At 46.5% G+C, this 16,876-nt stretch overlaps 1 protein-coding gene across 10 annotated transcripts in view; it reads left to right on the forward strand.

The window, feature by feature from the left end:
* The window catches only part of LOC119962054 (solute carrier family 35 member F5-like), a 200,273-nt gene that overhangs the window by 144,308 nt on the left and 39,089 nt on the right, over positions 1–16,876 (forward strand). For all 10 annotated transcript variants that reach the window (XM_038789851.1, XM_038789846.1, XM_038789856.1 and 7 more), the window contains one exon: positions 3,783–3,887. In XM_038789851.1, coding sequence (XP_038645779.1) covers positions 3,783–3,887 — 105 coding nt within the window. The remainder of the gene's footprint in view (positions 1–3,782; positions 3,888–16,876) is intronic.

Raw genomic sequence — 16,876 nt, forward strand, 5'->3', positions numbered from 1 at the left:
CACCAGAATATGCCCTGTATAACTTTAAAGATTCATGATTCTAACCTTTAATACAGCTTCCCCCCCCCCCCCCCCCCCCATGCCATTAATGTCTTTAATACAGCTTTTTTGAATTATCAGTTGAACAGAAGCTATCTTGTAAAAGTTCAGTTAGTTTTTAAATACTTCCTCTTAGAAATTTCTAAAAATAAATTTCTATGTGTAAGCGAGCTGAAAGTAATGTTCAAGTGAAATGCAAATGTGTTGCGCAATAAAAAAAATTAACTGCTTTCATTTTAAGTTTTACGTAGAGTTCCGATAGCCGCTTTCCAATATAAATTTTGATAAATTGACATGTAGCTTGTCCTGTAACACCACCGTCATAGAGTGCTTATATATTGAACTATGCCCATATTTAACATTTTGCATTGAATGCCCTCCGTATTCGGCTGTTTTTTAGATTTAATCTCCACACTGCCTTATTTATTTCCCTTCCCTATTTATCAAGAAAGAAACGATATATGTGATGTATAAACCCTTGTATTCTTTGTGCTAATGACATTACCACAATTATATTGATTAAGGGCTTCCAGGATATTGACCCATCAATGATGAAAGAAAAGCAATACGTGTCTAAAACAAGATGTAGTTTACCTTCAGGCGAGCTTAGTGTTACTACAACATAGCTGTCCTATTTCTTTATGGTAGAGCTCATTGGGTTTGGGAAACACTATTGAAGTGATCTCGGTGAGTGCTCTTGGTGAGTGCTGCAGTGTATCTTGTAAATCATACATAAATAAATCATACATACAGTAATTATATTACAATGGTAATGGAGAAGGTAGATATTAAATATAGTGGCAGAAGAGCTGATCTAGATGGTACCAAGCTGATAGGGTGGATGCAAATAAAAACAAGTGTTCTGTCACAGTTCTGAATTGAGCTTTCTAAGTGGTGAAAAGGCTTTTAAACATCAGGGCTGGATTCTCCGCCCTGCCGCGCCACATTTCTGCTCCGACCCGTTTCGCCGGCCAGTCAATGGGGTTTCTCATTGTGGAGCAGCCCCACACCGTCTGTAAACCCCCGGGCACCAGCAAAACAGAGAATCCCACTGGCGGAGAATCCCGCCCCAGATGTGTCATAGAGTATCTTTCCTTTGCCCTGCTCTTCACATGGCAGTTCAATTAAGATTCTGGCCATTGGTGACCTGAAAGGTTGATAGTGAGGGACTTGGCATTTTATTGAAGGACATTGGGAGCTGGTTGGGCCATCTTATCTTGGAGATGATTAGTATTTGCCACTTGTTCTACGTATGATAACCAACATTTTTCAGCCCAAGCCTGGAACTTGTCCGTGGACTGCTTCAGTATCGCTGTAATAATTGAAAAACAAATCTACCTGTCTGGCATTATTGACACGTTAGAATCATAGAAACTTATTGCACCAAAGTAAACCATTCAGCCTGTTGTGCCTATGCTGGCTATTTTGAAAGAACGGTGTATTTTGTCACACATCTGCATTTTTGTCTATAATCCTGTAAATTCCTCATCCTCAAGTACCTGTCCAACTCTTTTTAAAATTAATAATGGAATCTGTTTTCACCACCATTCCAGGTGGATCATTCCAGATCCTGACAAACCAATGGGGATGGTGGGGGAGAAATTCCTCATTTCCCCGGCGGCGGGGCGGGGGGGAGAAAATCCTCATTTCCCTCTGGATATTTTGTCGAACAATTTTGAATCTATGATCTCTAGTTATTGACCCATTTACCAGAAGAAATAATGTTTAGTTTTCTCAAAATCTTTCCTTAGCTTGGAAGTTTCTATTTGGTCACCTGCTAATCTTTTCTAAGGAGAACAGCCCTAACTTTTACAACTTTTACAACTTCCCTTCATAGCTGAAGACCCTCATTCCTGGTAACAAACTGTTAAGCCACCTCTGTACCCTTTCCTGAAGTGTGGTGCCCAGAGTTGGCCACAATATTGCAACTAAGGCCCAGCCAGTGATTTCTAAATTTATAGCATGATCACTTTGCTTTTGAATTCTAGTCCTCTATTTTTAAGCCCAAGTACGTGTTTTTAACCAGCATATCAATTTGTTGTACAAGCATTAAAGGTTTGTGTATATGGGCACCTGTGTCATTCTGAAAGCTCAGTAATAAGTCTTACAACACCTTGTTAAAGTCCAACAGGTTTGTTTTGAATCACTAGCTTTCAGAGTGCAGCTCCTTCCACAGGTGAATCTGAGGAAGGAGCTGCGCTCTGAAAGCTAGTGATTCGAAATAAATCTGCTGGACTTTAACATGGTGTTGTAAGACTTCTTACTGTGCCCACCCCAGTCCAACGGGGCATCTCCACATTCTGAAGGTGTAATGATCCATTTTTTAAAGTCTTTCACAGAATATGTGTGTCGCCAGCATGGTCAGCATTTATTGCCTATCTCAAATATCTTTGAGAAAGTATTTGTTAGCTACCTTGAATACAACTAAGTGATTTGCTAATTCATTTCAGAGTAGAGGGCAGTAACGGTGGGGCCTCACGGTAGCATGGTGGTTAGCATCAATGCTTCACAGCTCCAGTGGTCCCAGGTTCGATTCCCGGCAGGGTCACTGTCTGTGTGGAGTCTGCACGTCCTCCCCCTGTGTGCGTGGGTTTCCTCCGGGTGCTCCGGTTTCCTCCCACAGTCCAAAGATGTGCGAGTTAGGTGGATTGGCCATGCTAAATTGCCCGTAGTGTCCTAATAAATGTAAGGTTAAGGGGGGGGTTGTTGGGTTACGGGTATAGGGTGGATATGTGGGTTTGAATAGGGTGATCATGGCTCGGCACAACATTGAGGGCCGAAGGGCCTGTTCTGTGCTGTACTGTTCTATGTTCTAAAGAGCCAACCAAATTTCTGTAGGTCTGGAATCACATGTAGACCAGACCAGGTAAGGATAACAGATTTCTTTCCCAAGAGGATATCTGTGAACCAGATGGGTTCTTATGACAATCCATGGTTTCATGGTCACCATTCCTGATACTAACCTTTTATTCTTTTTCACAATCTACCATTTTGCTAAGTTTATGTGATGTTATAATGCTGCTTCCTACATCTGATTTAAGTTGTTTATGAAAATTATTTATTGAAAAGATATCTGATCCAAAACTGATCCTTGGGAACCTTCCAGCAAAACCTCTCCCAGTCTCCAAAATATCCAATCCCCACCTCTCTTTGCGTCCTGTCACTGGGCCAATTGTGAATCCATACTACCATGTTCGATTTAATTTCATCAGCTTCAATTTTCTTAATAAGCCGCATAAGCCTCCCATGTGACATTCTGTGGATTACCTTCCAAAGATCCATATATATATCTACTGCATTACCTTGATTAACCTGTTACCCCCATCAAAGTTAAATACTTTTCAGAGACACTGGGTATGAAATTGGATGAGGGCAAAGCCACAAAATGGATGGAAGCACTTTTGTCAACCATTATACGTCATGTCCAATATTCAATTCCATTGAATTCCGTGGATCAGTGGAGCAAACATCAGGCAACCAAAATGATAGCATCACTTTGCAGGCTTGACTATGAAAGAAAGTTTAAATGGCCATCAATTTAATTAGGTGATTATTTTATGTATCCGGTCAAATATAGAATTGGCAGTGGTTGGGAACAGGATGCCCATACAACCTGAACATTAGTTGGAGACTAATCTCGGGTGTGGGACTGATCTTAAAGGTTAGGATGAATGGAGAGCCTCTTTAAAACCCAATTTTTTGTTTTAGTATTTCTATAGCCTAAATGTTTTTTTTCATTGCAGGCTCATTGTGGTCATTAACAGGAGCAGTGTTGTATGCCATCTACATAGTCATGATTAAAAGAAAAGTTGACCGAGAAGACAAGCTTGACATACCCATGTTTTTTGGTAAGGCTAACAGCTACACAGTATACTCTGTAATTTATTTGAATGGTAAGAACAACTATGGTTGCATGTTGTACAATAACCACAGTTTACTCGTTAAATTTTCCTGTACAACTGTTTGCGGTTACATCTGTCCACATCTATAATTATCTTCAGATTAAAATGATGAGAACCTTAAAACTTCTGGGAGGGTTGACATTTTTTTTAAAAATGCTATGTTATGTAAAATATTCAGAGCTGTTCATATGATTTAATCCTGATGCTGTCAAACCTATCAACATTCTCTCATTTCAATGGTTAACAGCATACGTACACTGCTATCTCCATGCACTGATGCATGTGGTGGAATCTTACAAGTCCCTGGGTGGTGCAAACTGAGTCAGCGGATCTGGCAAAATGCTTGGGATCTGCATCAGAACAGCTCCCCAATGCAGTTGTACAATTTTGAAAATTTACCAGCGGTGGGAAAGACAGAGGCACAGCTGTCTGCCAGATGGAGGTGGGCAGTCAATTTGAATGATTTGCGGTCTAATTCAGGATAACATTCCTTGGCCACAGGCATTTTGCCAGTGCTTTCTGAGGAAGCTGTGAGCTGTGCGGAGATTGCCCCAAAGCTATTGTTGAACCGCGTGTCCAAACCCTAAATGCTTGGCCCACATACACATTCATTGAACGCTAACCCTTTCGAGGGTACCTCAAATTCCCCTTGATGCCTCACAGTGGCCACCCTTCTCAGTGTTACTGCCAAATGCCCAAAACGGCTGGCCATCTGATTGAACTGGCAGCATAGAAGGTCTGCCGCTGTACTGAATTGGTCACCTCCCCCACCATTTTTAAAAATTATTCATGGTTTGTAGGCATCGCTAGCTAGTCCAGCATTTATTGCCCATGGCTAATTGCCCTTGCGAAGCTGGTGGTGTGCGACCTTATTGAACTGCATTCCATAAGGCATAAGTAAACCCACAGTGCTGTTAGGAAGGGAGCCCCAGTATTTTAACCTGCCGTTAGTGAAGGAATAGCAATATAGTCCAATCAGGATGGTGTGTGGCCCTTGTTCTTCTAGATGGTAGAGATTACTTGTTTAGAAGGTGCTGCCAAAGGAACCTCAGTGATTTTCTGCAGTGCAACTTGTAGATTGTACACACTGCTGCCGTTGTATGTTGGTGGTGGAGGGAGTGAATGTTTAATGTGGTGGATGGGAGGGAACAATAGAGTAGGCCGTTTTGTCCTGGATAGTGTCATGAGAATGTCGTTTAAGAAATGTTTGGCTGCTCATGTTACTGCAGTGATGTCAGAGTGTGGGAGGAGCTGAGCTCTGGTTCTGCTTTTTAGTTTCACTTTGACAAAAGCTTGGGTGTGTCTGTGTTTTTGGTTTTGTTTTTCAGTGTGTTGCAGCTGAAGTCAGACAAAGCAGCTGTACTGTTAAGCTCCATGCCATGAAAGACTATCTCTGGATCATTTGGTGATTATTAAAGTATTCCATTGCACTGCTGACTTGTGCTTTGTAGATCGGGAACAAGCTTTGGGTAATCAGGAGGAGAGTTACCACATAATTTCCAGCCTCTGACCTGTTTTAGCCGCCATATTTATATTGCTGGCCCAGTTCAGTTTCTGGGTCAATGGTAACCCTGTTAACTTTTAATGAATGCCTCCTTCTGGCAATATTGCAGAGGGGTCCCACTTCCTGCCCCAGCATGCTGACCACTCTTTAAAAACCATTCTGGCAATGGGTACACTTCAGTAAAATCTCACCTGTGGATAACCACACCATCGAGGGCGCGATTCTCCCAGCCCCGCGCCGGGCTGGAGAATCGCCGCAACTGCGCCACGCCTCCCCGACGCCGGCACGCGATTCTCCGAGATGTGGAGAATCGCCGTGTTTGGCGCGTCGTGGGCCGCTGTCCGCGGCCGAGCCGCCAACTCGCCGGCCCCAATGCGCCGCGCGGAAACGGCAGAGTCCCGCCGGCGCCGTTAACCCCTGGTCACTGCCAGCGGGAACTCTGCGCGAAGGGTCGGGGAACGGCCTGTTGGGGGGGAAAAGCTCTCCTTCACCGGGGGGGGCCTCCGATGGGGTCTGGCCCGCTAGCGGGGCCCACCGATCGGCGGGCAGGCCTCTTTCCCCCACCGGGCCTACTTTGTTGCGCTTCCGGCTCCAGAACCCCCGCGACATGTTGCGTTGGGGCCAGAGTGTTCCATGAGTCTACCGTGCAAGCATCGGTTGGCGCTTCGTCACTGCGCATGCGCAGGTTGGCGCCGCCCCAAGTCCACGCCAGGATGTAAGGCTGAAGCGGCGTGAACCACTCCAGCGGGCCAGAATCCTTACTGCCCGTGCCCATTTTGCACCGTTGTGAAACGCAATGGCGTTCACGACGGCGTGGACACTTGGTCCCGCGATCGAATGTATGCAATATTGACATGCATTTGGTTATTTTTTTTAAGATTTTTATTCTCCTTTTTCACATTTTCTCCTAAATTTACACCTACCAACAATAAACAATAATCAGTAACGAATGCAATGTCAATCCCCATATCAATAACAACAATCCCATCCTCCCAACAAACCCCCAAACATTAGACCATATGTTAATATAAACAAATAACAAAAAGGAATCAGAAATCACCCATAGTCACCCTTAACATATACCCCCTCCCAATGTTCGATGTAATCCAATTCTCAAAAGTGCATAATGAATAACGCCCATGAATTGTAGAACCCCTCCATCCATTCAGTTCAAAATTGACCTTCTCAAAAGTCAGGAATTCCAGCAGGTCCCCCCGTGACGCCAGGGCACAGGATGGAGAGGTTGATCTCCATCCCAACAGAATCTGCCTTCAGGTGATCAACGAGACGAAGGCTACAACATCTGCCTCCGCACCCGTTTCCAACCCCTGCTGGTCCGACACCCCGAAAATGGCCTCCCGAGGGCCTGGGTCCAGTTTCACGTGCACCACTTTAGCGATTACCCTAAAAATCCCCCCCCCCCCCCCCCCGCGCAATGTTCATGCACACCTTCTACCCCCTCAAAGAGTCGGCTCATCCTCGTCCATGTGAGGTATGCTCTATATACCACCTTCAGCTGTATCAGCCCCAATCTCGCGCAAGAGGTGGAGGCGTTCACCCTCCGGAGCACCTCATACCAGAACCCCTCCTCCATACCCTCTGCCAACTCTTCCTCCCACTTCGCCTTGATCCCATCCAGCAATGCCTTCTCCTCTTCCAAAATAGCCCCGTAAACCGCCGATTACCCCCTTCTCCAGTCACCCTATCGTCAGCACCTTCTCCAGCAATGTGGGGGCCGGCTCTACCGGGAAGCTCTGTATCTTCTTTCTGGAAAAGTCTCGAACCTGCATGTATCTAAATATTTCCCCCTACTCCAGCCCATACTTCGCTCCCAGCTCCTTCAATCCTTCAAGGCAACCTCCAAGAAACTAATCTTTTAGTGTCTTAATTCCCATCTCTGAAAATTTCCATCCCACTGCCCTGGCTCAAATCAATGGTTCCCCCGAATCAGCATTTCCCTTGACCCTGCTCCCAAACCCAAAGTGCTGGCAAAACTGCCTCCAAATTCTCAACAAAGCTATTACTACCAGACACCCTGAGTATCTCCCCAGGGAGTGGCGCTGTTGCTAGCGCCTTCAATCCCGACCCCCAACACAAACTCTTCTCCATTCTGACTAACTGGGAGTCAACCCCTCTGACCTACCATGTACCTTCTCCACATTCGCCACCCAGTAATAATACTCCAGTTTTGGAAGACCCAAACCCCCTGCCTGCCTTCCTCTCTGTAGTAGCACCTTTCTAATTCTGGCGAAATTCCCTCCCCATGTGAACGAGGTAATCATCCCTTCAATCATTTTAAAGAATGCCTTTGGCAGGAAAATCGGCAGGCATTGGAAAATAAACAGAAATTGCGACAGCACGTTCATTTTAATCGCCTGTACCCGACTTGCCTGTGACAGAGGGAGACCATCCCACCTTGCCAGATCAGCTTTCACCCTCCCCACCAAACTAGAAATGTTGTACCTGCAGAACCCCCGCAATCCCAAGCAACCTGCACCCCCAGTGAGTCACTGCCCTACAGAATGGCAGCCCCCCACCCCCGACCGAGACACCACAAAATATTCACTCTTGTCTAGATTTAATTTGTACCCCGAGAAAGACCCAAAGCAGTTCCAGTATTCCCCCTATTGACACACACCACTCCGACAGGCATAATAACAAGTCATCGGCATATAAGGACACCCTATGCTCTATCCGCCCCGCACTAACCCTTTCCATACCCCCAAACGTCTTAATGCGATGGCCAATGGCTCAATCGCGAGTGCAAACAGCAGGGGGGGAATAGGACATCCCTGCCTAGTCCCACGATGGTGAGAAAAGTAGTCCGACCTGATGTTATTTGTGCGGACACTTGCCCTCAACTCCTTATATAGTAGCTTTACCCAGTTCACAAATCTTGCTCCAGTCCCAAACCGCTCCAAAATTGCCATCAAGGGGCAATTTAGCGTGGCCAATCCACCTAACCTGCCGGTCAAATGCTTTCTTGGCGTCCAATGCCGCAACCATCTCTGCCGGTGCCATAACCACATTCAATACCCTCCTAATGTTTGAAAAGAGCTGCCTCCCTCTCAAACACTCTCTGATTTCCCCCATCGGGAGGCACTCCTCCAGCCTACCTGCCAGTACCTTCGCCAATATCTTTGGGTCCACGTTTAAAAGTGATATGGGCCTATACCGCCCACAATCCGTTGGATCCTTATCTCTTTTAAGCAACAGGGAAATCGATGCTTGCCCCAAAGTTTGTGGTAACACCCCCTTCCCTGTCGCCTCCTCAAACATCCCCACCATCAGGGGTGCCAGCTTATCTTTGATTTTTTAATAATATTCCACTGGAAACCCATCCGGCCCTGCCATCTTCCCCAACTGCATCCTCCCAGTTGCATCCTTTATCTGCTGCTCCACGAACACCCCCTCTAATGCAATCCTGTCCACCTCCCCTAACCTTAGGTACTCCAGCCAATCTAGAAATTCCTGCATCTCCCAGTCTCCCCCAGGTGGCTCTGAGCTGTACAACCTTTCATAGAATTTCTTAAAGACCTTGTTAATCTGATCTGGACCTAACACCAACTTCACTGCCCTGTCCTGCACCCGCACAATTTCCCTTGCCGCAGCCTCCCTACGGAGCTGCCCTGCCTTCTCTCCGTGCTCGTAAACTGCATCCCTTGCTCGCCTCAATTGGCATACCGCCTTCCTGGTAGATAGTCGGTCAAAGTTCGCCTGTAGTTCCTTTCTCTTTTCCAACCTCGCTGGGTCCCCATCGTCTGCATACCTCCTATCTACCTCTAGCATTTCATCTATTACCCTCTGACGCTCTAACCTCCCCTCCTTGTCCAGCTAGCCTTGAACGATATCACCTCACCCCTCACCACCATCTTTAGAGCCTCCCAGACAACTGCCTTCAACACCTCACCCATGTAGTTGGAACCTACGTATTCCTCGATTACTTTTTCAATTTTGTCACAGAATCCTCAGTTCCCCAACAGTCCCACATCTAGTTTCCACCCTGGTCTCTGTACCACCCCCTTCTCCAGTACCATATCCACCCAATGCGGAGCATGATCTGATATTGCAATTGCCAGGTACTTCGACCCCATAACGCCAGTCAGCAGCGCTTTCTCCACCAAGTAAAAGTCGATCCGCGAGTATACCTTATGGACCGCTGAGAAAAACTAGTACTCCAACCTCCAAGGGTCCACCCCTCCCATTTCCACCATTAACCCAGCCAGCGCCCCCCCCCCCCCCCCCCCCAACAGGACTAGCGAGCGCAGCCATGACCTGTCCAATTTTGGCTCCTGCACCAAGTTCTAGGCCCCCCCCCCGCTATCAGTTTGTGAGTCTAAGTCGTGGTGGCCCCACACACCTTCGTGAATCCTACATCGTCCCAATTGGGACTATGTACACTTGCCAGTGCCACCACTCTCCCTTCCACGCCCCTGTCACAATCACATATATGTCTTTTTTTTTAATTTCGAGTACCCAATTATTATTTTTTCCAATTAAGGGGCAATTTAGCGTGGCCAATCCACCTAACCTGCACATCTCTGGGCTGTGGGGGTGAAACCTACGCAGACATGGGAGAGTGTGCAAACTCCACTCGGAGAGTGACCCAGGGCCGGAATTCGAACCCGGGTCCTCAGCACCACAGTCCCAGTGCTAACCACTGTGCCACATCACAATCACATACCGAACCTCCTGATTTGCCACCACCTTCTCCATCTGGAAGTGTACCCTTTTGCTGACCACTACTGCTACCCCGCAAGCCCTTCCGTCAAATCCAGAGTGAAACACCTGACTAACCCAGCCCTTTTTAACTCTACCACGTCCTCTCCCACCCAGTCCGGGAAGAAAAAGAAAAACAATCTAACCCATACAATTCAATTCAATAACATATAACCGTTGCAACAACAAAAAAAGGAAACAAAAATGCCAATCAAACAAAACACAAACTTAAACTCTATAACAACGTGAAGTCAAGTAAGTTACAATGCAGGTCAATAAAAAGAAAGTTATAACATTTCTACATTTTCCAGCTCCCCAATCACTGTCCATGATCTCTCTTCCAGCTCCAATCCTCACTTCTGTCGCATGCCTTCTGCCTTCATGAACGCCTCAACCGCCTCCACAGTTTCAAATAAAAATCTTTGGTGTTGTATATCACCCTCAGCTTTGCCGGGTATACCATACCAAATTGCAGTCCTTGTTGTACAGTGCAGCCTTCACTCGGCTGAACGCTGCTCGTCTCTTTGCCAACTCCGCCATCAAGTCCTGGTAAATCCGAACTCTAGCACCACCCCACTACACCTCCTGCTTCTGCTTCGCCCAGCTTAACACCACCTCCTTCATGTGGTCTTTATGGAAGTAGATAATTACTGCTCTTGGCGGCTCATTTACTTTGGGTTTCGGCCTTAACGACCGATGAGTTTGGTCTAGTTCATACTGGAAGGGATCTTCACCCCCCCCCAATCAACTCCGCCAGCATCTAGTGAAGCATTCTGTTAGCCTTGAGCCCTCTGACCCTTCGGCCAAGCTCACAATTCTCAGATTTTGCCGCCTTGAGCAGTTCTCCAAGTCCTCGAGCTTTGCTCGGAGTCCTCTGATGACCTCCACCACCCTCCACAGCTCGTCCCCTATCGAGGTGAGCTGGCCGCTGTGCTGCGACACAGCCTCCTCCACTTCCTTCATTGTTTAACCTAGTTCTCTCACCTCAGCCGATGTCTTTGCCATAGCTACCCTTACCGGGGCGATTGCCTCCTCCACCAATGATTTCAGTGCGACCGCCATCTCCTTCCTCAACGTCTCCATGTGCCTCGCAAGCTGTTTCTCCAGCTCCACAGCCATCACCTCGGTCACCTTTTCCACCGTAAGTAGTGCAGTCCCACCACACGGTCTGGCATCCGCCATCTTGTCAGCGCTTTTGCTGGTCCTCTCATTTGACGGCGAAACAGTGTTTCCTCCCTTCTTCACAGCTGTTTTTGGCATTCTTTAACGGCTTATTATTTTCCCCTTCTTTCTTCAATCTTAAAATAAATAAATAACAATAAAATATTTTTTTAAATTAAAATAAAAAAAATAAAGAAATCTCTTTCCCCCGGGACCGGACTTCAAACTTCTCAAACATCCATTTTCAGCGGGGGCCACCTGATGTGCTCTGCTCCCCCTCTACATTGCGTCCTGAATTCAACTGCCTCGCCTCGTGTCAAGCTCCTCCCCTACTGCTTATTTCTGGCTCGATGCCCCCTACTCCTCCGGCCGCCGGACACTCCCACGGGGCTCCTCACCGGCTCCGACTGGCCCGACCCGTGCCCGTCCCTCAGGTTCCAAAGGTCGAAGAAAGATTTTTTTTAAAACAACGGGGTAACCCCCGAAAAGCATATCGCGGAATTGCGGGAATCTCTTCTCAACGCGACTGCTCGCAAGCGCCACCAGAAGTCGACATGCATTTGGTTATATGGAAATTCCAACAAATTGGAAGGTCTATCATTAGAATTAATGTGTATTTTGAATTTGTACATGGGATTTGAAAATGTTATAGTAGGTAATGCAAAATTTAATTTAGTCCTACTCTACAATTGCAACATTAATATCAGAGTCACATGTAGTGCCGAAGACTTGTGCTGTAAAACTAGCTGTGCTACAACACCAGTATCTAACCAACAAAGTGAAAAAATGCCCAGATATATCAAAATTCAGAACAAATCCAATTTGGTCAATTGCTGCCTTTTCAGTTTGCTCTTGATCATCAGCAAACTGATGCAATGGGTCATCTATTAAACACCATTGCAACCAATAACCTGCTCGCTAGTGCTCAGTTTAGGTTTTGCTAAAGCCACTTCATTCCAGTCTTCATTACAACTTAAAGCCTAACATGGATATAAGTGCTGAATTCTAGAGGTGAGGCACAAATGATTTCCCTTGACATCAAAGCAGCTCTTGTTTGAATGTGGGTTCAAGGAGTCCATTAGCATTAAAATGGTTAATATGGTAATAAGGGACAATCTTTCCGCTGGTTGAAATCATACCTAGCACAAATGAAGATGATTGTGGGTGTTGAGGCTAATCGTCTCAAACAAGAGTTCCTCTGGGCAGTGTCCTTTGCAGAACCATCTTTAGTTCCTTGATCAATGACCATCCCTCTATCATATGATCAGAAGTGATGATATTCCCTGATGATTGCACAGTGTCCACCTCAATTCATAACTGATCCAATAATGAAGCAGCCTAAGCTCACATATAAGAAAGTCATGGGCAGCATGTAGATTTCGTTTAAGAGTGCTAAGTAACATTTTTATCAAGTGATAACCATTTATAACAAAAACCATCTCTTGGCATTGAGTGGCAGCAACATCATCAAATTGACCAGAAACTACACATGACCAGTCGCATAAATATTGCAGCTATAAGAACAAGTTAAAGGTTAAGAACAAGTTAAAGGTTAGCAGATAACTTGACTCCCCAAAGCTCGCAGCAGCCATCGACAAGGCATAAGTCAGCAGTGTGATGGAATACTTTTCACTTGCCTGAATGATTACAACTGCTATTGCACTCGAGAAGCTCAACACAATCCAGGACAAAGCAGCCTGCTTGATTGTCAGCCCATCCACCAGTTTAAATATTTAGGCTTTCCCTACCACCATTGCGTCATACCTGCAACGTGTGCCATCCGCAAGATGTTCTGCAGTATTTCATCAAGATTTCCTCAGGCTGCAGATTTCCTTCCCCAAAGAACATTGGTGAACCATGTGGGTTTTTACAACAATTGATGAGTCGGTGGCCACCATTAGAGACACACTAAATTGCCCCTTAATTGGAAAAATGAATTGGGTACTCTAAATTTATAAAATAAAAATATATGTGAATAGGAGGAAGAGATTAGTGAAAACAAACTTGAGCCAATTAAAGCCAGAGAATCCCAGGAGAGGCTTCCCGGCAGCCTCCATGCCTTGCGGGATTCATCTAAGTCCCACGAGGTTTGGAATCGGAACTCCGCCCAAAATGGGAGGGATCAAATATATCTGTAATGTGTACCATCCACAAGATGTGCTCCAGCATTTTATCAAAGACTTCCTCAGGCTGCAGATTTCCTTCGCCAAAGAGCATTAGTGGATCAGTTGGGCTAAAATAAGTCACACACCTACTGAAGGCGTATCTATCTGGGATCTCCCAGCCTCCCTCGATTCACCGGCCACCCCATGCAGGCTGCAGTTGGGTGCCAATCAATGCTGGTCCACAAGAGCGTGGACCAGGCGGAACGGCACCCAGGAGCCATTGGGTGGTCAGGATCAGTGCAGGGTGGCCCTATGGCTTTCCCCCTAGAACATAGGTACCTTGTCACTGCCCAGCTGGCACCATGACACACACCCTGGCACTGCCAAGGTGCCTGGGTGGCACTGCCAAGCTAGCTGGAGCACTGCCAGGATGCCATGGCGGAAGTGCAAGGGTGCCAGGGTGGTACTGTCATGGGTCAGGGTCCAAGGGGGGGGGGGGGGGGGCAGGCCCTTGAAAGGAGGTTGGAAGAGGGGTTAGAAGGGTGGGAGTATGCAGGGCAGGTACTTAGGGGCCTCCGCGAGATGGAGGGCTGACTGGGATGGGGGTTGTGCTGTAAGGGTGCTTGGGGATGTCCTCATTTCGGGGATGTGGTGTAGTGCCCATGTGTGTGGAGTGACATTTCCAATGGGTGGGAGGTGTGGGGAACCCACAAGCTCACTTAGAGATTTTGGCACTCTTTCAAAATGGCTTGTTCAGCCCCCAATGCTGAAAACATTCTAAATGTGGGCTCAACAGGTAAGAACACCCCAGGGTCCAAAAAACTGTTATTGAATAGCGGTATGGAATTTGCCAGCTTAGCCAGCAGGAAATTCCCTGAAAAACACACCACAAATGAACTTAGACATTTTTCTGGAGAATCTCACCCTTTGCTTCTATTTTCACTGTAGATGGTGAAAGAAATCTGAAAATAATGTAGAACCAAGGTTCTAGAGAGGATGAGGGACATTTAAAAACATCAGTTGGAAAGAAATAGTACAAGAGAAATTAAGGTCATTTTGGCTAAAATGAGCAGAAGGCAAAATGCTAGAATATAATATTAGACAAGTGATAACTGAGCACCCAGATTTTCAAGAATTTAACTAGTAGTATATGTAAGAAGAAACCAGTGGATGTGGTGTATTTGGATTTTCAAGAAGCACTCAAAGTGACACACAAGAAATTATTTCACAAAATTGAGACTTATAGGATTCGGGTACAATAAATTATGCTGTTGATATGAAATTAGGTGGGAACATAAGCAGTGAGAAGGTTGCAAAGGGACTGCAAATGGATATCGATATGTTGGGTGAGGGGCAAGAATATGAAGATGGAATGCAATATGATGAAGCGTGAAGCTATCCATTTTGATCAGAAAATAAAATATTTTTTCAGTTATGAAAGATTGATAAATGGATCTGTATGTCCTTGTATACGAGTCTCAGAAAGTTACCATGCAGGCAAGCAACTAGGAAGGCAAATGGCATCTTCGCTTTTGTTACAAAGGCATTGGTGTACAAGAGTGAAAACATCTTACCGCAATTATACAGGATATTGGTAAGGCTACACCTGGAGTACTAGTTTTAGAGCGCGATCTACCAGTTGCATTGCGCCCCAACCAGCAACGCCTCCCATGGGCTTCCCGACAGCTAATACGTCTCACGAGACCTATCCAGGTCTCGGTAGGCAATGCAAACAGGATCCCGCCCACAATGAGTGGGACCAAGCCTCGCACTCGCAAGAAGTTTTAAAACCCACTTAGACGTGCTGACCTGGGATTTACCGGCCTCCCCAAGGAGATCCCAGCCGGGCATTGTTCAGTACTGGTCCAGGCTGAATGGCACCTGGGGGGAGTCACCCAGGGCAACAGAGGCCCCTGAGTGCTCGGAGACCAGGCAGGGTGGCTACTGGCCCACCCCCTGGAACATGGGCACTTTGGCACTGCCACCCTGGCACTGCCAAGATGCCCAGGTGGCACTGCAAAGCCAACATGAACACTGCCAGGTTGGCACTGACCAGATCGCCCTGCCAAGGGGCCAGGACCTGAGGGGGGGCCATGAAAGGAGGGAGGAGGATTTGAAGGGTGAGGGGGTGCATGGCGGGTATGAAGGGAAGCTGGGGGGGATGAAGTGGGGCGTGGGAACGCCTGAAAGGGGGGGCCTTTAGCGACCCCATAGCAGGGTGTCATCACTTGGGGGGGAAGAGGGGTAATGTCCATGTGTGATGGGGGTGACATTGCCCATGTGTGGGGGACCCACAAACCCACTTGGAGATCGGGGCACCCTTTTAAAATGGTGTCCCGATCTCTGAAGGGCTGGTCTGGCCATTGAGGTCAGCTCCCCAGTGATGAAAATACTTTGAGGTGTGGTCTTGCCTTCCTCCCTTGGTCCCAAAAAAGTGAGGCTAGGTAGTGATGGGGAACTAGCCGACATAGCCGGGAGCCAATAAAAACCTGCCATAAATGACACTTGAAAAGCTTTCCGTTAGGTCGAGCCCTTAGTCTTCTTACCAGAGGAAAGTCACATTCGCACTTGAGGGAAGGCGGTGAAGATTAACTAGACTGGCTCCTGGCATGAGATGAATGTCCTCTAAGTAGACGAGGCCTATATTTCCAGAGTTTACAAGAATAAAAGGCGATCTAATTGAAAAATGTAAAATATTGAGGGGTTCGATGGGGTAGATGTTGAGAAAATGTTTCCCTTGTCTAGGTAATCGATAACCACACAGGGTCAAAATATGGGCTCATCCATTTAGGACTAAAGTGAGGAGAAGTATCTGCACTCAAAAGGACTGTGAATCTTTAAAATTCTCTAACCTTAAAAAGCCGTGGATGATCAGTCATTGAGTGCAGGTATATTCAAGACGAAGGTGAATAAGATCTCGGAGTACTATAGGAATTAAAGGATATGAGGATAGTGCATGAAGATCCAGTTGAAGTAGAAGTTCCGGCATTATCGTGTTGAAAAACAGAACCGGGTTAAAGGACCTAACAGCCTGCTCCAACTATTTCTTATGTTCTTACACGTCTTATTTGATATACTTCAGTAATGAAGCTGTATTTAGATTGCCTCAATGTTCAGATATCAGCGGCAAAGATAATTGTAAGTCAACTGTGATAAATAACACAGCTTGTTTTCATTGGAGGAGCTTGTTTTCATTGGAGGAAAAGGACAATTTGGGGTGGTGTAGTCCATGTATTGAAAACGCTGAGAGGAATAAATTTAAACAGGTTACTTAGCATAGAGGGTGGGATTCTCCGGCCTCCCAGCTGCATGTTTCTTGGTGGCACGAGGTGGCAAGCAGTCCGCTGGCAGTGGGATTCTTGCTTTGGTAACTGATGTGAAACCCGCTCCCGCCCGACATTGTTAACACTCATGCACTAGACGGATTCTGAGGCATTGCAAGGGGG

This window comes from Scyliorhinus canicula, chromosome 2 (assembly GCF_902713615.1).
Source record: "Scyliorhinus canicula chromosome 2, sScyCan1.1, whole genome shotgun sequence".
Lineage (NCBI taxonomy): Eukaryota > Metazoa > Chordata > Chondrichthyes > Carcharhiniformes > Scyliorhinidae > Scyliorhinus > Scyliorhinus canicula.